This window comes from Cnephaeus nilssonii (genome assembly GCF_951640355.1).
Source record: "Cnephaeus nilssonii genome assembly, chromosome: 9".
Classification (NCBI taxonomy): Eukaryota; Metazoa; Chordata; class Mammalia; order Chiroptera; family Vespertilionidae; genus Cnephaeus; species Cnephaeus nilssonii.
The window spans coordinates 88,766,686-88,789,475 of record NC_137080.1 but is presented as its reverse complement, the minus strand read 5'-3'; the positions used below and the strand labels follow the sequence as shown (position 1 = coordinate 88,789,475).

At 41.2% G+C, this 22,790-nt stretch overlaps 1 protein-coding gene across 1 annotated transcript in view; it reads left to right on the top strand.

Moving 5' to 3' along the window:
• Window positions 1–22,790, top strand: part of DNAH8 (dynein axonemal heavy chain 8) — a gene marked incomplete at its 3' end in the record, with an annotated part of 261,455 nt that overhangs the window by 115,172 nt on the left and 123,493 nt on the right. The window contains exons 33-42 of the mRNA XM_079779684.1: window positions 871–1,024; window positions 2,408–2,571; window positions 4,694–4,796; window positions 5,746–5,850; window positions 6,206–6,367; window positions 8,892–9,116; window positions 12,389–12,561; window positions 13,702–13,880; window positions 19,496–19,683; window positions 22,683–22,769. Of these exons, the coding sequence (XP_079635810.1) occupies window positions 871–1,024; window positions 2,408–2,571; window positions 4,694–4,796; window positions 5,746–5,850; window positions 6,206–6,367; window positions 8,892–9,116; window positions 12,389–12,561; window positions 13,702–13,880; window positions 19,496–19,683; window positions 22,683–22,769 (1,540 nt within the window). The remainder of the gene's footprint in view (window positions 1–870; window positions 1,025–2,407; window positions 2,572–4,693; window positions 4,797–5,745; window positions 5,851–6,205; window positions 6,368–8,891; window positions 9,117–12,388; window positions 12,562–13,701; window positions 13,881–19,495; window positions 19,684–22,682; window positions 22,770–22,790) is intronic.

Genomic DNA, 22,790 nt, shown 5'->3' with positions numbered 1-22,790 from the left:
TGTGTGTTGCAGTGATGATCAATCTGCATAGTACTCTTTTATTAGATAGGATAGAGGCCTGGTACAGGGGTGGGGGCCAGCTGGTTTGCCCCGAAGGGCGTCCCAGATCAGGTGGGGGTTCCTTGGGGCATGGGGCGGCCTGAGCGAGGGGCCTGTGGTGGTTTGCAGGTGGGCCACGCCCCCTGGCAACGCAAGCGGAGGCCCTGGTATCTGGAATTTATTTTCCTTCTACAATTGAAACTTTGTAGCATGGAGCAGAGCCAAGCCTGGGGCTCCCTCCAAGGCCCACAGCCATTTGTGTTGGGGTTATAATTGAAACTTTGTTGCCTTAAGCGGGTGGGCCCGGCCAGGGTGTGCAGAAAGCTTTGCTTCCCCTGTTGCCGGCGGCAACCCTGGCCTGCTCTCTCAAGCTCCATTCTGCCGCCATTTGTTTGAATTTGTTTACCTTCTGTAATTGAAACTTTGTAGCTTGAGTGGAGGCTTAGGCCTGCAATGGCTGGCAGAAAGCTTGGCTTCCTCTGTTACCTAGGAAACCTTGCTCTCTGTGGCTGTAGCCATCTTGGTTTGGGTAATTTGCATACTCGCTCCGATTGGATGGTGGGCGTGGATGGTGGGCGTGGCTTGTGGGTGTGTTGGAGGCATGGTCAATTTGCATATTTGTCTATTATTAGATAGGATGATTCCTGGTTCAGCAAGTTTTTCCTGGTCTTTGTCCTCCTGTGGTGGGAAGCTTACAAATGGCCCTTAAGGATTGTATTGCCCTATAGGCCTAACATTTTCCGAAGGAATGTTTCTCCTATAATTTACTTTGTTAGGCCATACTACTGTCTCAATCATCATTGGAATGTAATATTTTCTAACTCTTTTTAGATATAATGCTCCATTTAAAAAAAATATACAGAACTGGGTGTTTAAATTGTCCACTTCCTCAGACATAATTGAAGAGTGGCTAGTAGTCCAGAACCTTTGGGTTTATCTTGAAGCTGTGTTTGTAGGTGGAGATATTGCCAAACAGCTGCCTCAGGTAAATGTGGATTTTGTAACTCTGCTAGAATAATTTGGTGTGTGTTGTCTATGTGTCTCTGTAAAAGTCATGGCTTGGTTATTCACCTGGAGCTGGCAAACTATGGCTCACTTGCCTGTTTTTTTAAATAAAGTTTTATTGGAACACAGACATGTCCATTTGTTTAAGTTCTGTTTACAGGCTTTAGCATTACAAAAGCAGGGTTGAGTATTTATAACAGAGACTATATGGCCTGCAAAGCCTGTACTATTTACAATCTGGCCCTTTACAAAACTATTTTTTTAAAAATGACCTTTGATTTACATGAGTAGAAAGAAGAAATTCACATATTTTCAAACAGTGAAAACTCTCCAGGTTGTTTAAGGATGTGAGGTACGTTCAAGTATGGTACTGTTAAATTATAGCAGTTCATCTCTTCCAAGAATTAATATCCTATCCCACTGAGAGTAGAATTAAAATTAATCTGTATTCTGTAAGTGCAATTAACTATCAGTAAGTTGACTCATGGTAGTTTAAAATATACCAGGAGGCAATGAAATTTCGCATTAGAAGCATGTAACAAAATTGTTAAAACAGCTTTTAAATAAATGCCAATAACTCACTAATAGCTCTATTCTGCGAAGGTAACTTCCCTTTTATAAAATCAAGCCTGCTTTTTCTGAATTTCCACATCTGTAAACAGGATCTATACAGATTAAAATCAAGGAAAAAAGAGTTTTGAAAATGACAGATTTCATTCATTACCTAACACATTTTAAAAACACAAATCTTCTCTTTTTAAATCAGAAAGTTGCATTCTAAAAAATGCACTTAAAAGTTTTAAAATAGGCAAGATTATGCCAATTTCTAGAGGTATTCTCACAATTGAATGCAAAGCTTACTGCCATCCATCCATCGTAAATAGAAAAATTTCATTTGCCAAAAATGTAAATGAAGCTTTGTTTTGGGTTTTTACTGTTTCTTCCTTCTTTTTCCTGGGCATTATTGAGCTGTAATTCTTCCAAGGATCCTGAGATCAAATTATTTTCACACTTTTTCAGTTTTCTTATCAAACCAGAACACCAGGAGCGTTGAAAGACTAGATTTGAGCTTGAAGTTGATAGCTTTGCAAAACAATCACGTGGTACTTTGAAAAAACGTATTAAAAGGAGTAAACAAGTAATCAACTCTGTTGTGATGAAGCAGTATTTCAATAAACAGTTTTATCACTTGGGTTTTTGTTGTTCAGAATTAATTCAAATGAAAAAGAATTGCCCCTTTAAATTATGTAGCCTGAGACTAATAGAGGCTGGTTTGAAGAACTATAGGAAATTCCAAAGTGAATAGTTGGCTTTATTCAAGTTTCCAAATGCTGATTTTTACTGACTGTGGATTTGTTTTTAGGAAGCAAAACGTTTCCAGAATATTGACAAGTCATGGGTCAAGATAATGCAGCGCGCTCATGAGAACCCCAATGTGATCAGTTGCTGTGTGGGCGATGAAACCATGGGGCAACTGTTACCTCATTTACACGAACAGCTGGAAGTATGTCAGAAGTCACTTACAGGGTAAGTTTAATTTTTAAATGTTTTATACGTGCTGGTGTTTTATCCCAAACAAGTTATATATAAGGTGTCCCCCCACACACTTTGAATAATTATAAAGGCAGTGTTTATTAAAATACATTTCCTTTTCAAAATTGAGCTATCTGCTGTTGCAGTGTATATACATTTTGGGGGGACACCCTGTATTTCTGGTTTGGTAGTGATGGTGGGAGGGGTAATAGTAATTTAACATTTCACATAAATTTAATTTTTCTGCAAAAGTAGACACCTTCAACTTGGGGGTGGGTGAGCGAAGGCAAAGTATTAGTTTTGTAGGGTTGCGGTAACAAATCACCACAACAGAAACCTATTTTCTCACAGTTCTCGATGAAATCAGGTGTCAGCAATTTTGAAGGCCCTAAAGGAGAGTCTTTCTTTGTTTTCCCAGTTTCTGGTGGCTCTAGGAGTTCCCTGCCTTGTGGCTACATAATTCCAATCTGTCTCTGCATTCATTTTGTTTTTCTTCCTGTATTTCTCTTATGAGGACACTTCTTGGATTTAGAGTTTATCTGGATAATCCAGGATGATCTCTTCTTGATAGCCTTAACTTCAGCACACCTGCAAAAATCCTCTTTCCAAATAAGGTCACATTCACAGATTCCAAGGAACAGGATGAGGACCTGTCTTTTTTTGAGGGGAGGGAGCTTCCATTCAGCCCAACAGGCATGGAGTAAAGATGTGCACTAAAACAATTAACCAGACAAATTCATGGGTAATTTTCTTATAAAGCAGCTCATTCTCAGGCTCTCTGTGAAACGGGGTGGACATATATCCTGCTTCATCTAAGTTTATGCTGCTGTCTTTGCTTAATGGTTCATTGTCCCCCCTTTCACTCAGAATGTGCTGGTTTGTGGATGAGCTACGTTCACGCTGGGTTACATCATACTGCGAGGTTCACAATACTCTAAGGTCTCAGGAGCGCTCTTGAGGAGAGAGAAGCTGATGGGTAGATGGGCAGGCTTGCTCTGGATCCCTTTCTTGTTTTCACTCGTTTTCCCAAGTGACGTCCATGGTGTAGTACGGGCTTTTTGGCTCTAAGAAAACATTTCATCCTGGGTCCGGGTGAGGCCGTGCGCCCTTGGGTCCGGGCGAGGCCACGCGCCCCTGGGTCCGGGTGAAGCTGGATCCCGGGTCCGGGTGAGGCCGTGTGCCCCTGGATCCAGATGAGGCTGGGTCCCGGGTCCGGGTGAGGCCTTGCGCCCCTGGGTCCGGGTGTAGCTGGATCCCGGTCCGGGTGAGGCCACGCGCCCCTGGGTCTGGGTGTAGCTGGATCCCGGGTCTGGGTGAGGCTGCGCGCCCCTGGATCCGGGTGAGGCTAGGTCCCGGGTCCGGGTGAGGCCGTGCGCCCCTGAGTCCGGGTGAGGCCGTGCCCCTGGGTCTGGGAGAGACCAAACCAGAGGGAGTCGGACCTGCATTACCACCATTTGTCCACCATCCAGAGCTGAAAAGTCAGTGCCAACATGTACACATAAGGAACTGGTGGACATTGAAATTGGGTCTCAAAAGAACTGTTAGTCCAGAAAGAAACTTACTACAGACTGATTCATTTGCCTGTCAGCATAACTATTATTGCTCGTCTCACATTCGGTTCTTATAAGTATATTTCTAGTAACACATGATCTCACTCATCTAGGGGAAATGATGAACAACATAGACTGATGAATAAGAACAGACCCAGAAACAAGGAGGCATCGATCGGACTGTCGGGCCTCAGAGGGAGGGTAGGGGAGGGTGGGGGTAGGGGGGAGAGATCAACCAAAGGACTTGTGTGCATGCACACGAGCCTAACCAATGGTTAAGGACAACAGGGGGGTGGGGGCATCTGTGGGGAGGGGTGGGGGATGGGAATGGGGGGATGAGGACAAATATGTGACACCTTAATCAATAAAGAAATTTAAAAAATAAAAAAAAATAAAAACAAACAAACCTAGACTAAAAAAAAAAAAAAAAAGAAAACATTTCAGAGGCAAATGGCAATGACTCTAGGTGTTTGCTGTTACCTTATTGACGACGTTTGGTGATCATGTCTTGGCTAAAAATAAATAACTCAGAAACATATCATTTGGTAACATGACTTTATTTAAAGGTATTTGGAGAAGAAGCGATTACTATTTCCAAGATTCTTCTTTGTATCCGATCCAGTTCTCCTGGAAATTCTTGGACAAGCCAGTGATTCCCATACCATACAGGTATAACCTAAGTATCTATCACTTAACCCCCCCCCCCCCCCCTCACCACCCCACAGCATGCATAATGGACAATAAAAATGAAGTTAACACTTTAAAAGTGGAGGCAGGAAAAAGAGCATTAAAATTATGCTGATTATAAAATGTCCATTTTTCTGTATATTTGGAGCATCTACCTAAGGCAAGGGTCACTGATTATGCCACTCACCAGTTGGATGACCTTGGCCAGCTTCTTAATTTTCCTGCACCTTAGTTTTCTCGTCTGTACAACCAGGAAATTAATGGCTCCACTTCATAGGCTTGCCATAAGGATTACGTGAAATAATGCAATGAAAAGTATCTGGCATACATTACGTGCTCACTAAATGTAACTCATTATTATGAGCATTTTTAGTCTAAATATTCTTAGATCAAATAGAGCTGGTGGTTTCGATTTGTCCTTTTTTTCCATCCAGAATGCTTTGCAAATGCTTTTAGCCATTTCCCAGGGCAATACTTCCAGGAGGAAGATACAGAGAACTGGGAGTGGGAGGCATCCCAGGGCAGTTCTGGTTTGGGAGTCTGGGAAGCCGCTAATAATACCTGTTGGTTTCCAGAAAGCTGTGGGGATGAGAAAAGAGAGAGAAGCCAAAGCTGCTGCGTAAGACAGAGGTGGAACCAAGAGAGAAGGCAGGCCTGAGCTGGGGAGGGACTGTACGGTTCGGTCCCTCCGGAGGAAAGAGACAGTCATTACTCCAAGGACTCCAGCACACATTCTGCAGGGCTGGCTTTGAAACGTGGGCCCCCAAGTCAGTCAAGGGTTCTTTTCTTTCTCTCTTTCTTCTTGAAACAACGAAGTGAATTCTTGATATTTTACAAAGGTTAAAAATATTAAGGCTCTTAAAAACATCTCAGCGGCTTTTGTGTTTAGGCTCATGTATGATGTTTTTGCTTTGTCTTGTGCTTCTTACAGCCACACCTCCCTGCAGTATCTGACAACATCAATGAAGTGACATTTCATGCAAAAGATTACGATCGGATCCTGGCCGTCATATCAAGAGAAGGAGAAAAAATTATTGTAATTTAACTTGGTTACACTTTTGTTATTTGGGGAATGCAATTCTCTAATGAAAAGGGGGTGGGCCTGAGCTCCAGTTCTGAAGCCCCGGGTTACACACTAGTGTGGATAACTCAGCTAACTTCTTTGGGACTCATTTCATCATGTATAAAACGAAAGTTTTAGACCAGATGATCTTTATCGTTCCTTCCACCTATAGTATTAGTTGATTTTACTCATGTTTTAAATATTTTGTGTAAAATATAGAATTATTTGTTTTGCGTTAAGGAACAATGATTTGTCAGGTTAACTTGTGACGATTGTAAAAACACCAAATTATTACCAATCTGTAATATATTTATAATCTATTTTTTAGTTGGACAGTCCTGTTATGGCCAAAGGTCCCGTAGAGATTTGGCTTCTGGACTTGTTAAAAATGCAGATGTCATCATTACATAATATAATTCGATCTGGGTTCTATCAAATCAGTGATTCAGGATTTCAACTCTTACCTTTCCTCAGTCACTTTCCAGCACAGGTGAGAATACACACGGTTTAAATAATGGTTATAAGGAATGGAAATAAGGGGGAAGGATGCTCAGGAGGCAGTGGCCTGGTGTAGCTGTGAACTAGTTAGGAAGGCCTACCCACCTGCTCCCAACCACCCGCTTGTCCACCACACCATTCCAGGCCCGTCCGTCCCCTCCACTGCTCTCCCCTCACTAAAAATATACACTGAGACTAAAACCACTTATAGAAAATTTTACCTTATGTATAAAAATCATAGGATACAGATACAGATATGGATGCGGATATATATAGAGAGGGAATGAGCATGTCTTTTCCTGAAACAAAATCCATCTTGCCTTTTATTTTATTTTCCCTTCAAGTGATTACGGATTGGCACAGTCCGTTAAAGGAGGCCTTCTCAGGCAACTAACTTTTGAATGCGAAGACCTTGAAAGAGGCTGGGGTTGGAGCAGGTGCTGTCTCTCACGGGTCCTCTGGCTCCGAGGAGGGCGTTGCAATGTGCCAGGTAGTCTTAAAACCAGATAGAGACAATTCCAATAGTTTCATCCCATTTTCAGCCAGGATAAAGGACCAGTCAGAGACAGTATGGGATCGAAGGCAAGAGATATCCAAGGAAAATATAGGCAGTTTTTGCCCAAACCATATTTCTTCTCCACCTCCACCTGCCAACCTGCACTCCAAATCCTGAACGACCGCATACACGGCGGAGACAGCCAAGGGCTATGAAAGTATCCATTCAAACGGCACAAGTACAGATAGAGAAACAACCTTTATTGCAGAGAATACTCTATTACTGTGATTTTTAAATAATGTATAATATCCTTGGCAAGCTTTAACATTTTTACTAGTATTATTAACTTTGTGATAAATCTTTATAAAATACTTTATTTGATAAGCTGGGGAAATAGCTGCTTAGACGAAATCAATATACTTTTCCTCTCCCAGGAAAGCTGGATCACCTGTATATTCGGAGGGAGAGGCTCAGTCTAGTTTAGTCAGAGGGAGCGTTACAGGTGGAGCAGTTGAAGAGCAAGGTCAGAGCAGTGGTCAAGTTGAGCAGGAGATAGCAGGGAAGTTGGCTAGCTTGCAGGATTTTCTTCAGTGTGCATATATACATATATGAGGTGAGATTTTTAAACAAGTTTAGATAACAATCTTGACATTGTAGTGGGCAAATTTCAGTTCTTTGGAAAAATTGCTTTAAAAAGTAATGAATATATATTCATTCAAAATAGACTCATTCACTATATACCTTACTCTTTAGAGCAACTTTTCCAAAGAACTGAAGTTTGTCCACTACAATGTTAATTTAAGATTTTATTTGACATTTTAAAAATTTCTTCTTTGCTTTCTTCCAAAACACATTTCTAAGATTATGAGTGAATGCAATGGATTCTTGTTGCAAACATTTGAAAAATTTTGAAAACTATGAAAGTGAAAATAAAAATTTTCTATCTTCCTACCACTCGGAAATGATGCCTATAAATATTTAGTGTATTCCCTTTCAGTATTTTTAAATGTGTTAATTACAGGCATCAAATAAATTGCAAAGAATGAGTATTCTTACTTTGTTTTTTATTTTAATGAGACATCCTCCAGTTTTTATCGTTATATCCTCTGCCTGCTTAAACTAAGTAGAAAACATAATTTAAACTTTTGTTGGTGACTCAGGAGAGTCATTTTAAAGATTCGTGTTTGGAATGTATCCCTATGCAGTGATGTTTCAGGGTCTGTAAATCAGCCTTACCCTGCTGTTTTTGTATTGTCTCTCTTTGCTTTTCCTATCCTAATGCCCCGTTCTGGGGCCAACAGGGTCAGAATCCGCTTGCTATTGGGAGCTTCCTGACACTGGCTGTTCCCTCCATATCCTGCCGCTCACCTTAGCCAGGTGCTTTCATTTGTATTCACCAGCAGACCCCGGGATTGGCCGCTGCTCTAGGGGGAGCAGGCAGGAATTAGGAAAGGGTTTTATTCCCGTTTACCTACTGCAGTGCCCAGTAGCATCTACATGCCACGCACACTGCTTTCAATCCTCTGCCAAATTTGGGTTCCTTTTCGGTCCAGATGATTTTGTATCTGTTCCTTTGTGGATGAATAAATGCTCCCAAGGGGACCACCACTGTATGGAGGAGGTGAGGGTGGGGGATATCTGATCACTTTTACTCCCTTTTCTGGGGCAGAAATTGTAGGTAAAGTGACATTCTCTCAGTTTCCTTAGCTTCATCAGGAGACAAAGACAAGCTTCTCGAACCCTTCTCACTTTCTGTCTCTCGCTCCTTTAGATAAGTATGTAGACAGAAAAGTAGATGTAGCTAACGGTATGGATATTAAAGGGAGTGGAGGTCAAGCAAGGAGGTAGGCAGTTACAAAGAGACCTACGGAAAACTATTTCTGGAAGTGGAGAAATGCATGTCCCTTTTTTAGTTTAAAATGAGTAAAACCCTGTTTGCCTTCATATGAATAAGTGACCACCAAATTTCACTGTAGGATGTGTTTTAAATATTTGGCTTATTTGTCTGCTGGATTTGTAGGTTGGGCTTCTGGGAATTCAGATGCTGTGGACACACGATTCAGAAGAGGCTTTACATAGTGCAAAAGATGACAGGAAAATCATGCAAATAACCAACCAGAAATTTTTGGATATTCTAAATATTCTAATTAGCCAGACAACACATGACTTAAGCAAGTTTGAAAGAGTGAAATTTGAAACTCTCATTACTATCCATGTGCATCAGAGAGATATTTTTGATGACTTGGTAAAGTAACTTTTTTTCTTAATTTTAAGTAATTTAGTGTATTAGTTAATAATTTAGTGTTCCTAATAATGAAAAATTAAGTATTATATATATTCCCTAACTTATATGAACCTTTTATCTACCTGACCCTTTTTCACAACGTGTGTGTGTGTGTGTGTGTGTGTGTGTGTGTGTGTGTGTGTGTATGTACCATGTCTACAAATATCTATATTTGGTGGTATAAACAACCATATATGTATATTCACATTTGCCATTCTGAAAGTCTAGAACCAACTGATGTGATGTGAACTAACTGTTCCATTAAACCAAATAACAGAGTCATGATACAATTTTGATGAGATTAGTCATGAGTTATGATGGGCTGATTGGGAAGGAATCAAATAGGATCAAGCATCAGAGAACTCTCATGGATATTTGTCCAACTGATGGTGTCCAGCAGGGCATCATGGGCTTGGTGTGGCCAAGGTTTAGTAGGGTGGGAGTAAGAGGAGTAGTATTTGAATTACCTTTAGATAGAACTCTCAGTAACCAACAGCCTTGAGCAAGACCAAGTTCTCCTAAAGCAGTGGCTATCTGTTAAAAGGACGGGGCCCCAGGAGATTTTGATATACCAACATTTGACTCTCTTTGTCTTTAACTAATATTGTGTGTGTGTTTTTTTATTTGATTCATTTTAAAGGCACCTCTTTCCTTTATTAGAGACACACAATCCATGCAACTTTGGACCCCTTTTAAAGAATATAATCACAGGCATTCTGTTTCAAACTTATTCAGAAGTTCTGGTCAGATAAGTTATATTATTGAAGATGGAAGGACCTGCCGTCTATTTATTCCTTGGACTGTAGATCTCTTCTCAAAGTATTGTATGCCAACCAGGTGCATTGCCATCTCCGGGGAGCTTGTTAGAAAAGCACGATCTCCAGCCTCTCCCCCCTACCCCGCCGCCCCCGCCACTCCCCTCTCCCCCTCAACTCATGCACTGAATCAGAATCTGCATTTCAACAAGATTCCCAGGTTGTTCATATATGTATGAACACTGCTGTAGAATTGATCTCTGGATCAAACTAACTATCAAGCATACTTAGACCATATCTTTTTGGTCTTCTACAGATTTGCTTTTATTGAATTGCAGTTTCCTTTATGCTAGTACTTCGCCTTTCATTGGAACCCACCTCCAGAAACTCCTGTGGAATCCATTACTGTACCTGCTAAGAGCATACTATTGAGGCAGATGTCTGTATATCTCTCATTGATTCTTAAAGCTGAAGTCCCACAGAAGACATTTCTTCTAAATTTAAATGCTGAGCAAAGCATTACTTCCCATACAGAATGGATTTTTAAAATCTATACAAATTAAAACCATGGAACTGTTTTCTTTTTGTCTTAATTACTATTGAACTCATGATCCATTTGCATCCCAACTAAAACGAGATTTTTTGGCCAGCATACTTGCATTTTATTTTTTCATGTATAATGCTTAGAACAGCCTGTTATACAGTAATAACTCAATAAAAATGTAGCTATTCTTTCTTCATCCTCTTTCATCGCCTCCTCACCATCTTAACAGATTGTTGAAAGTGGCTAACTGACTGCATCTCCATGGCTGTGGGTCCCGGGTCAGAGAGCCAAGACCCTGGGGGAGGCAATGGTTATGTGTCCCAAAAGTAGCTCTTTTAAGGTGACAAATGCAAACTGCTTTAGGAGGGAAGCCAGAATTCTTAACTGGAAGAGAGGCAATGTCATGAACTATGAAACAATACAACAACGAAAAGCAAGCTTGTAGATAGCTTGGAGGCTTGATTAGACAGATCTGAACACTGTCAGCTGAATGACCTGGAGTGGGCCACTGGGATTCAGAGCCGTGAAGGGGACCATTTGCCACTTTCCTACGTTGGTTTCCCTCCATGAGCAGGGCTAGAGTTTCTCCAAGTTTGCCAGTGGAGTCATGAGCACCCCAGAATGTGGTTGTGGGGGTGTTGTTCCTAAACAGGCTTTCCTGGTTTCTACCTCTTGCATCCCTGGTGCTGGGAGCCTGGCACTGCTTGCCCCCCAGGTCTACACTGGTGACTGGGCAGGCTGATGGGTTTGGCCATAGTGCTGGTGTAGGAAGGCGTGTGTGCACATATGAGCATCTCCTGCTTAATCCCTTCAGTGGCTTCCCATTGCCGTGAGAGCAATGCCCGGCCCTCTTCTCAGGACCCATGAAGTCCCAACTCTTACTCCTCTGTTCAGAGTCCTGGATGCCACAGCTGTTGTGAACCTCCTTCAGTTTATTTTTCTGTCGTTTATTTATTTATTTAAATATTTTTAGATGACTTCAGAGAGGGAGAGAGTGAGGGAGATAGAAACCTCAATGATGAGAGGGAATTATAGGTCGGCTGACTCCTGCACACCCCCTCCCGGGGATCGAGCCCACAACCTGGGTGTGTGCCCTGACCAGGAATTGAGCCACAACTTCCTGGTTTATAGTTTTATGCTCAACCATGAGCCACGCTGTCCAGGCTCTTTCAGTTTCTTGAACTGCCAACCAGATCTTCCAGGCCTTTGCCTAAAACATTTTGCCTTCCCACACCTCCGTCACCCACCCCTTTTGTTTTATTTCCCTGGCTAATTCCTACTATTTATTCAGGTGTTAGGTTTTTTTGTTTATTTTATTTTTTGTTAACGTCTGAGGATATTTTTCCATTGATTTTTAGGAAGAGTGGAAGAGAGAGGAAAAGACAGAGAGAAACATTGATGTGAGAGAAACACATCAATTGGTTGCCTCCCACACAAGCCCTGATCAGGGCCCTGGGACAGGGAGGAGCCTGCAACCAAGGTATGTGCCCTTGATTGGAATCAAACCCGGGACCCTTTGGTCCACAGGCGGGTTTGGCTCTATTCATTGAGCCAAACTGGCTAGGGCCAGGTGTTAGTTTTGAAGATTTTTTTTTCCATTTTTTTTTCCATTTTTTTTCATTTCTCTCAGACACCCGACACTAGGTTAGGTCCTCTTGCGAGTTATTTTCAGAAACCCTGAATTTCTTTTCATACTTTATCACAATTACTTATTTATCTGTTTGTCTTTTGTCCTTTTCTGTAAGCCTCAGATGGCAGGACCTATGTCTGTCTCTGTTTACCCAGCATGGTGTCAGGCCCAAGGAGGGACTCAATAAATATACTTTAAATGAATGAGAATCAGTTCATGAATGAGCGAGTAAAGACTGCCCATATGCTGTGGTTTATGCTATTGCAATTCAGTATATAATGTCTTTGTATTTCATGTTTTTAAGGTAAAAATGCATATCAAATCAGCAACTGATTTTGAATGGCTAAAACAGAGTAGGTTTTATTTCAAAGAAGATTTGGATCAGACTGTAGTGTCTATTACAGATGTTGACTTTATTTACCAAAATGAATTTCTGGGATGCACCGATCGACTTGTTATCACTCCGTTAACGGATAGGTAGGAAACTTAGTTTTTTAATTCCATTTTGTAATTAAGTAATGTGCTTAAAATCGCTTTTAAATTGTATTTGAAATATTTAAAAAAGCTTATTGCTGTCGTGTTAGGTCTATGCTAGCGCATCAAAGTCAGTCCAGCACTGAAATAACCATAGTTGTTACTTATACATGCACATTACACTTTAATGAAGTAGAAACAGATGAAAGAATAAAAGCAAGCTGGAATGTTGGCTATGAGGAATTAGTTACAAACTTTAGGCTGCAAGATGGAAACCTATCTCTAGGACCGTAAAGGGAGTCATGGGAATTACAAAGAAGGAAGCGTCCTTGGAGATCATCTCATTTAGCATCCTGGTTTTTCAGGTTGTGGACATTGATACCTAAAGTGGAGCTTCTCGGCCAGGTCTGAATGATCAGTTAATGGCAGATCCCCTCACAGTCTTTTCCGTATATGACACTAGACAAGAACTGGGCCTTTTTCATCTTTATCTACCCACAACAGCTCAATATGTTGTGCACAGTAGACACTCAATAAATATTTGTAGAATTGATTTAAGTTGAGTCACAGGGCAATGAATTCTGCCATTATTTTACATAGCGTTGCCTCCAGGTAAAATTATAACATTTAAATTTGGTCTGCAGCCTCCTCTGGATTCATCCAACTTCCCTTTATATGCCCAATGCCCCTGCCACACACATTTGTCAATGTGTTTTCCCTTCCATTGATGTATACACGTGAAGCTTCATGGGTCATGAAGTTTTAGTAAGTTTTACCTGCATCTGAAACAGATGTCACTGGAGCTGGGTCACAGATCCAAGGAGGTTCATTAGATTATTCCTTACGCTCATCTAAATGAATGAGACCTTTCGTAGTCAAACAATTTGCAGTGGTGTGTTGGAGTTGGCTCGTGCCAGCTTGTTGCGGAGTTTAGAAGTTTGTCCCGGGAAACGTTTGCAGTCCCTCACCACCCCACTGCTGACGAAGGTCGGGTGCGCCAGCCTTGTTTGGTTGCCTGTCTCATAGGTGAGCTGCTCACATTGTAAAGTAACAGGCCCAGTCCAATGGCGTTGGACTTTTGCTTGCTCTGGGCTGTCTCGTGTTGCCCGTACTCACCGTGCTTTCTCTGACTGACGCCTGCAGATGCTACATCACGTTAGCACAGGCGTTGGGAATGAACATGGGAGGCGCTCCAGCAGGACCTGCGGGCACTGGCAAAACGGAGACCACGAAAGACATGGGACGATGTTTGGGAAAATACGTGGTCGTGTTTAACTGCTCAGATCAGATGGACTTCAGAGGGCTCGGCAGGATTTTTAAAGGCAAGTGTCAAGCACACTATTTTTTGTGATTTTATTTTTATTGCACTTGAGTGTAATTTTCTGATCTATATCTAAAGTATGTTTTCCCACGTAACCAAAATTAGTATAAGTTGATGCATATGATAGTGCCATTTTTTATGGTCAGAAATGGCGGGATATCATCCGTTTCCCTGGCTCAATATTATTGCCATGAGTTGAATGTGTAGTGGATTATGAAAATGGAGCCCATTTATTACTGCCTGAAACAATGGTGGAGGAGATAAGATTACAAAACACACGTGGTTTCCCTTCCAGCATTAAATCCCATTGAAATGATTGATTTCTTTTAAAAAGCATAGCCACACTGGAAAACAAGGAGGAGGGCCATCAGCAGATGGGAAATTCTGAGGAAATCCTGGAAGATAGGTAGGCGGTAGGTTCAGATAGACAAGGAGAAGAGGTTAGAGAACACGCCCATCTTATAACTCAGTGCCTGGCCATCCTCTCTTTCCTACCTACATGCGTTCTCTTTAAGTACTACCTATGTGATCAAATTTGTATCTCTAGTTTGGACTTTCTGAAACTTCAGGTCTGTGTATACAACTGATATCTACTACTTGACATCTCCACTTAAATGTCTAGTAGGTCTAAGCGTGTGATCTCCCTGCCCCTCACCTACTCCATCCTCAGCCTTTCCCATCCCACCGAGTAGCCATGTCATTCTTCCAGGTGCTCGGATGAAAAATCTTAGACTTATCCTTTACTGCTCTTTCTCTCATATTCATATCCATCCTGTCAGCACACACTATCACCTTCAGAATGCACCCCAAACCTGAGCACCTCTGATCCCCACTGCTGTCAGCAAGCCAGTCGTCACCCTTCACCTGTACTGCTCCAATAAGCCTCCTAATGGACTCTCCGTGTTTACCCTTGTCCCCTCGCTGCAGCCTCAGAGCAGCGCCACGGCAATCCCTCTACATGGAAGTCAGATCACGGCCCTCTTCTGCTGAGAGCTGCCCAGCGGCTTCCCTCCGAGTAAAATCCAAACCTCTTATGTGGTTCTGCCTTGTCTTACAGTCACTCCTGCCCCTCCCATCATACTGGTCTGACCTTCTGACCCATCTCCTAATACTCTCTGCTCCCCGTACTCTCCCTCCTGTAGCCATATTGACCTTTCTGATGTTTCTCAAACATTCAAAGCAGACTCCTTCCTCAGATTCCTTACTCTTGTTCTTTAGGTTCTTCCCCTAGATACTCCCCACATGGCTCACTTGATAAATCATAACCTGAACATTTGAAAGCATTCTTTCTGAGAGGAGGTGTAAGACAAGGACTCCTGTTATTGTTTGTTCTAGTCATCACTGTACTTCAGATCCTACCCAATGCAGTACGAAACAACAACAAAAATACAAAGATTGGAAAGAAATGCAAAATTTCATTATTCACAAATGATAGGGCACACTTTTAAAAAATTCAACAAAATCTATAGAAAAATAGAATTTAGCAAATTTTCTAGACTGTAAAATCAACACAAAATAAATTTTATTTTTATAAACTGCAAAAAAACAGTTAGAAAATGAAAACTTCAGAAAGATATCACTTAGAATGTAATTTCAAGAGTGCAGTATTGGTGCAGGATTGATGACTGGACCAATGGAATATAATAGAAAATGAAAAAATAGGCCAAGGACACTTGACAGGTGGCACAGGTATTACCGTAAATCAGTGATGGAGAGACAGACTTTACAATAAATTGTTCTGGGACAGCAGTTGATCAATATTTAACAAAGGAGATTGGGTCCCTACATATATAAAAATTGGATGCCTAAACCATACACTGTATACAACTCAGTTCTGGGAATTAAACGTCTAAATGTGGGAGGCAAAATTGTATGGGTTTTTAGAAGGTAATAAAGGAAAATATCTTTCTTTTTAGAGTAGAAAGAGATTTTTAATACAAGAATCACAAACCATAGAGAAAAGATTTGATACATTCCCTACCCTGAGTAAAAAACATCTCTTCGTCAGTGGGTACCAAAAAAAGAGAGAAAAGTCATGTCTGAAATTTGGAAACGGCATTAGCAATATATATTACCTACAAAGGATTGGTAACCCAAACACATGAGTAATGCCTATGACTCAGTGAGAAAGAGATAATTCAATAGAAAAATGAGGAAAAGTCTTAAACAGACATTACACAAGTGAAGCAAACCAGATGACCAGCAAAGAATCGCACACTATAAAAGGATTCCATTTTGTACACACCAGAGTAAGAACAATTTAAGTGTGACTTTTTTTTAAACATATTTTTTTATTTCATCGAGGAAGGGAGAGGTAGAGAGAGACAGAAACATCAATGATGAGAGAGAATCATGATTGGCTGCCTCTTGCATGCCCTGTACTGGGGATCGAGCCTGCAACCCGGGCATGTGCCCTTGACTGGAATCAAACCAATCTTCAGTCTGCAGGCTGATGCTCTATCCACTGAGCCAAACCAGCTGGGGCAGTGTGACTTTTTTTTTTTTAACCGTTGGCAAGGGGTTGAGCAGCAGAAAGAGTCACCCACTCCTGGTGGCAGTGCAAACCTTTTTTAGAATAAAAGAAGCTTACATGTGTATTGTCAGTCTCCCACCTGCTGATACCAGCTCAGGTAAACTGCACTTATGCACTGGGAGCCTGTGTGTAAATGCTCACGGCAGCATTGCCTATAACAGCAAACACCTGGCTATAACTCGAGTGTCCTCTCTGGTGGGCTGGACACATAAATACATAGATTGTGGACATACGATTTATATATCATATGCATAACAATGCTGTGTAGTGGTAAAAACGAATAACTACAGCACGATGCATTGATGTAGAGCAGTCTCACAGTTTAGAGGGAAAGGCACAAGTCTCACAAAAACCCGAATAGCATGATTAAATTTATTTAAAATTTAAAAGTAGGTAAAACCAAAGATATGTAATATATATATATATATATATATATATATATATATATATATATATATATATATTAAGAAAAGAGTCTGGCCAGTGTGGCTCAGTGGTTGAGCATTGACCCATGCATCAGGAGGTCATCGGTCCGATTCCTGGTGAGGACACATGCCTGGGTTGCAGGCTCCATCCCCAGTAGGGGGTGTGCAGGAGGCAGCTGATCAATGATTCTCTCATCGATGTTTCTATCTTTCTCTTTCCCTCTCTCTTCCCTTCTCTCTAAAATCAATACAAACATATTTTTAAAAGCATGAGAATGATTATGTCTCCTCTGGGAGGGAAGAAGGATGATGCCATCGGGAAGAAGTACACTGGGCCTTCCCTGTATTGAACATTACGCGTTCATTCATTCAGCCCTTCCTTTCAGTGGGATGTGAGTAACAGCTCCAAAACAGATAGCATGAGATTGCACCCCCAGCTCAGGAGGATATGGACAGCATTTTATAGCTAGCTAGCTAGATAAATAGACACACATATAAACTTTGAGCATGTGAAATACATATTGTTCATGAATACATGCATAAGAGCAATAGCTTAAAAGCATGCATAGGAATCATTGGTATCAAATTCAGGGTAGAAGTTACCTCTGGAGAAGGAGAGAGAGTGTGGATTCAAGAGGGATATACACGGACTTGAACAGCAGTTTTAACATTATTCTAAAGAATAAAGTCTGAAAGAAATGGTTAGGATTTGATAGGTGTGTACATGGGTATTCATTATATTATTCTTTTTAGTCGCCTGTCTGTCAAACATTTTTGAACCCTGAGAATAATTTTCCAATCGAAGAGAAGGGTTTTTCTGAGGATCACTCCCAGCTTGAGGGTTGGGGATGGTTGGGAGAAGCAGACTAGAGTACAAGGTAAACCCCAGGATTCCAACAGGAGAGCAGAAGGCAAAGAAAAGGTGTGTTTCCTCCTCACAAAGGCTGTAGCACAGCTATCTGAGCTGGGAATCCTGACAGAGACCGACCCCAGAGGCGGGCTCCTGCCTGAGAGGCAAGCAGTGCTCCAGGCCAGACAGACTGCCGCCCCAGCCCTGGAGAGCAAGCCCTCTTGTGGCTCCATCCCTTCCCTCAAGTCACCTGAGGCAGGCATGCATCCTGCAGACAGGAATTTGCATTCGGGAAGAGGAAAGCAACTTATGCAGAGATAACAAAGTCTCATAAAATATTTGAAGGAATTGTGGACGCATCCAAAACAGCAGAGACCTACTGACCAGTACACTGTTCAACAGAGAAAACAGAAGAAAATTCAAAAGTAAATAAAGTTAATAGCTTAGAGAGATTCAAGAATGTATCACAGAGAGCCAATTAAAAAAATAGGCTACTATGAAAATCTAACAACTGGAAAATTTGGATATTGAAAAAAATCTCTCTTGAATTGGAATATGTGGCCAAGAGAATACATTGCAAAGGAAATGGGAAATTTTGCAAAAAAACTTAAGGGTCATAGGAGTAGTGAAACCAGACAACCAATGGGTCCGGGCTTCCTGTCACTACTTGGGCCAGTTCAGCAGAGACGGGGTTGAGTCATATATGAGCGTTTATTCCAATAATGTGGGCAGTATGGGAGAGCAGCAGGTCACCCACAAAAATCTGCTCTGCAATCCCCCATAGACCAGCTGCTTATACAGGTAGGACAAGGATCACATGGGGAAGTAGGAATTGCAGGCAGGGGAAGCAGGCTGTGCAGGCTGAGGGGGACTCCACTGTTTGGGCAACAAGGCTGTTAATCTTTCCATGCTAATAGGCAGTTTTTGAATGAGAATGGACGAATTCCAAGATTGACTCCCAGGTCCAAGGTTGACTCCCAGGTCCTATGGGGTGTGTGTGTGTGTGTGTGTGTGTGTGTGTGTGTGTGTGTGTGATACAACTCCCAGCCAGTTTAGAATGTCCTTTCTTTAACCAGAACAAGACAATCACGGTTCACAGAGCATGACTAATATTTCCCATAACCATAGCTAGTCCTCAATATTCTATTTTTTTGCCCCTAACAGTAGCTATCCAAGTTCCAACATCTGTGTAATGGAAATTCTCAAAGGAGAGAGAAGAAAAACTAGAGGGGGGGGGGGGCAGTAATAAAAGAAAGAAGAGCATTTCATACAGGTAAAGATAATGAAGGTTTTCATCCTTAGAGATCAGACAGGAGCAATGTTCCCAATATCCATCCAGGTCTTTCTTTGTGCTGGATTTTGTAAGCAATAAATAGAAATCCCTTCGGCCATTCTCTGTCCTACCCAGCCTCCGGATACTTCTCTCATTTTAACAAGAAATGAACGAAGCGATCGGACTCTGGCATTCCTTATTCGGTCAGTTTCCCCAAACATTGCGGCTCCTTCCACCCCCATCCCCACCGGAGGTGACACTTACAGATTGAATCCAATTTTATCACCCTCAGCATCCCCGGATGCAATGGCGCGTCTGCTCTTTCATTTTGGCAGTGAACTATTTTCATTGTCTTGGTGCTGATGTACAAACAATGAAACTTCTGTATATGACTGGAATTCAATATGTCTTTCTAAACAGCAGATATGAAACTTGATATAACTTGTATTTCAACATTTAATTGTTTGCGAGCACTTTGGAGAGATGATTGCTATTAAGAAGTAAAACTTTTCAAATCAACTGTTTTTCATACCAGGTCTTGCACAGTCAGGTTCCTGGGGCTGTTTTGATGAGTTTAACAGAATTGAATTGCCCGTCTTATCGGTGGCAGCCCAACAAATTTATATTGTTTTGACGGCAAGAAAAGAGAGAAAAAAACAGTTCATTTTTTCTGATGGTGATTGTGTTGATTTAAATCCAGAATTTGGAATCTTCTTAACAATGGTGAGAACTTGGGTTTTAAATGCAATTTGGTTGGTTTAACTGCTATGGACTTAAGTAAAACAAAGCATCTACTCATGGGTAAATGACTGACTATCCAGGGGTCAGGAGCTATTCTTTCCTATCATAGGATTTTTTTGAGTAGTAAAAATAGACAAGACAGAGGATAAAATAATAATAGGTTAATGATAATAATAGCTACTGTTTATTGAGCACTTATTATGTGTAAGGCAATGGGCTAAATGCTTTATGTATTGTATCAGACAGGCCAGCTATAGTAACAATCCCCAAATCTTAGTGGCTGAAAACATCAAAGATTTGTTTCTCCCTGTTGCTGGGACTGGGTGGAGAGGGCAGGCCTGCTTTATAAGTCCCTACTCCGGAACTGTCTCAGTCTTTGCTGGTGGCCATAGCAAAGGAAAAGCAGAACATAAAGAATTATGCTCTGGCTCTCAGAGTTTCCGTCCAGAAGTGACACAAGGGACAGCCATTAGTTCAAGCAATTTACATGGCAGTGAAGTCATGTATTGCATTTTGTATGGTGCATATTTTATAACGGAGGTACCTGAAGCAGAGATTTAAAAACTAGCTCAGGTCACAGAGCCAGCTAGAGAAAGATGTTATTGTCTGACATCATACTTATACTCTACGCTTGGTTTTCTCTGAAACTTAATAAAAGATCCTGGAAATGACTTAAAATTTCCAAAATAATTCCTATACCAAAGAATTGTGGACGTTCATTAACCACGTGTTTGAGGGCGGAGCTTTGAGATACAATGTTGTGCAGATAGAAAACCAAAGGCACGAATTGATTTTTTTTATGAATTGGAGAAGTGAAGTTAATGTTGAACCAGTTTTACTTAATGTGTTCATATATAAGTTTTTTATCCCGTTATCTCTAAGTTGTAAGATAATGCAAAGTACTCTGAGTTTGAAGTGTCCTAGTGGATAAATCATAGGAAGCAAAATAAGGAAAGTTTCTGATAAGTTTCACTGTAAGCAGATATCCAGGAAAGCAGTTAATAATAATCCTGAAGTGATTAGTTATAACTAAGACAATGGGATGAAGAAATTCGCTCAGTGTGATAACTGTGGCATAGAATAATTTAAAAGTTTAACATTCTCCCTGGATTAAGAATAATACTGGAAATATCAATTAGATGCTAGGTTAGGCTGTGAATAGCTGAGACATGAAAAATAGTGACAACACATAAGGACTTATTCTCTTAAGATTTCTTCAGTGTTTCTACTCCATCCTGGTTTCCAACTTCTAGGTCACCTTGTGACTTAAGATGCTACCGAAGCATCTCTGTTTTGTTGCAGTCAATTGATTGAATTAACTCCCTTCAGGCAACAAGGTTATTTCATACAGTGTGTCCCTTTGGGTCTCACGGTGTAGAATTTAATCTCACACCAGCTGCAAGGCAGGCTGGGAAACACAGTTTTTTTTTTTTTATCTGGGTAGTGACGCTGCTAGCTTGCCCCGACCCGCGGGGCAACAACACGGACACCAGAGACGAACCTAAGAGAGAGAAACAAACAAGGGACGCGGAGAATGGAGGCAAGACAAATGGGTTCTGATCAAGCCTCAAATTTTTATTCTTACAGCAGTGCCTTATATCAAAGTCAGGGAGTGGGAGGTGGGGCGCGGGGAGTGAACTGTGGACCTATCAGTGCTTGCCAGCAGGGGCTGCAGGCAGGGGAGGGGGTATGAGGAAGTTCTAGAAGGGGAGATGTCTAGGAGGGATAGGGGCTGAGCGGATCATGTGGACTTAGATAATTTGGCTAAGGTCGTAAAGGGTGTTGACTATAGATAAAGGATGGGGCGGTTGAAGGGCAGCTATGCGAAGAATGCTTTGTCCTCAGGCATGAGGAAGTAAGCCAATGGTGAGGACTAAGTTTCCATGAGGTTCTGTTTCATTAGCTTACTGAAATAATGTTAGAATTAATTTTTCATTGACTCTTGGCTCCTGACATCAGCTGGCAACTGGGCTTGTGTGACTGAGGAAGGAGAAAGGAGACGTATTGGTAGGCAACCAGCAATCTCTGTATCCTGCCTCAGCAAGGTTTTTGGCTCATTGACAGTATCTGATAGTCAGAGAATGAGGATTTCTTAGTGTACTTTCCCAAAATAATTTTATTTTTACTTAATTTTAATTAATCAAAATGTAAATAGTCATACGTGTCTACTGGCTACTATGTGGACAGTGCAGTGAGCTACAGACATCCAAACGTACATCAGGGACATTCTAGCTGGCGTGTCTGCATTGGAGGTAGAGCTGGACAAGATTACACCACCACATCCCTTCCAAGTCAAATCATCTATGTCTTTAGGTGATGAAAGTTGTAGCCTATGCAATCATTTCTAATGAGATGAAATCTTAAATTATTACACTTTGGACCCCTAACCTTAGCCTTGGTACCTTTGGGTCTGACTCATCCTCAACCTATAGCTACTCATGAGGCCTTAGCTTCCTCCCACCTCACATGGTCCTCTTGAGCATTTCCCCCTTCACTCCCGTCTTTATTTCCCTTCGCCACCATGGGTTTCTTTAATGGTACTTTGTCTGCCAAAGAACTCTGTAATTCCGACTGAAAAAGATAATTAAAGAGAGGAAGTAAAAATTATCTAAGTAAACTCATCAGTATGAAATCCTGCATTTTCTTCTTATTTCAATAACATTTCAATCATAATTATCTAGGTATTTATTCGGTTTTCTTTTCTATTTTCTTAACCAATAAACAGATGCTTAATTTTTGCTCACAAGGTAATATGTGTGTCTGTGTTAGTATAATGAAACTGGAACTATGTCAAAGGGAGTGATGTGACATTGATAGATATCGATGGTCAAATGCACATTTTTGAGAAAAGAGGGAGGTTTTATGAATCTAATATTTTTCTCAATGCCACCTTAGGATCTGAATTAGGGATCTGAAATGTATTTGTATTCATGAAATAAAATTTATAGCAACAATAAAAATGAAATAATTTTAACTTTTAGAACCCTGGATATGCTGGGCGCCAGGAACTACCCGAGAACTTAAAAATTCAGTTTAGAACTGTTGCTATGATGGTTCCTGATAGACAGGTATGCATTGGGGTTTAAAAA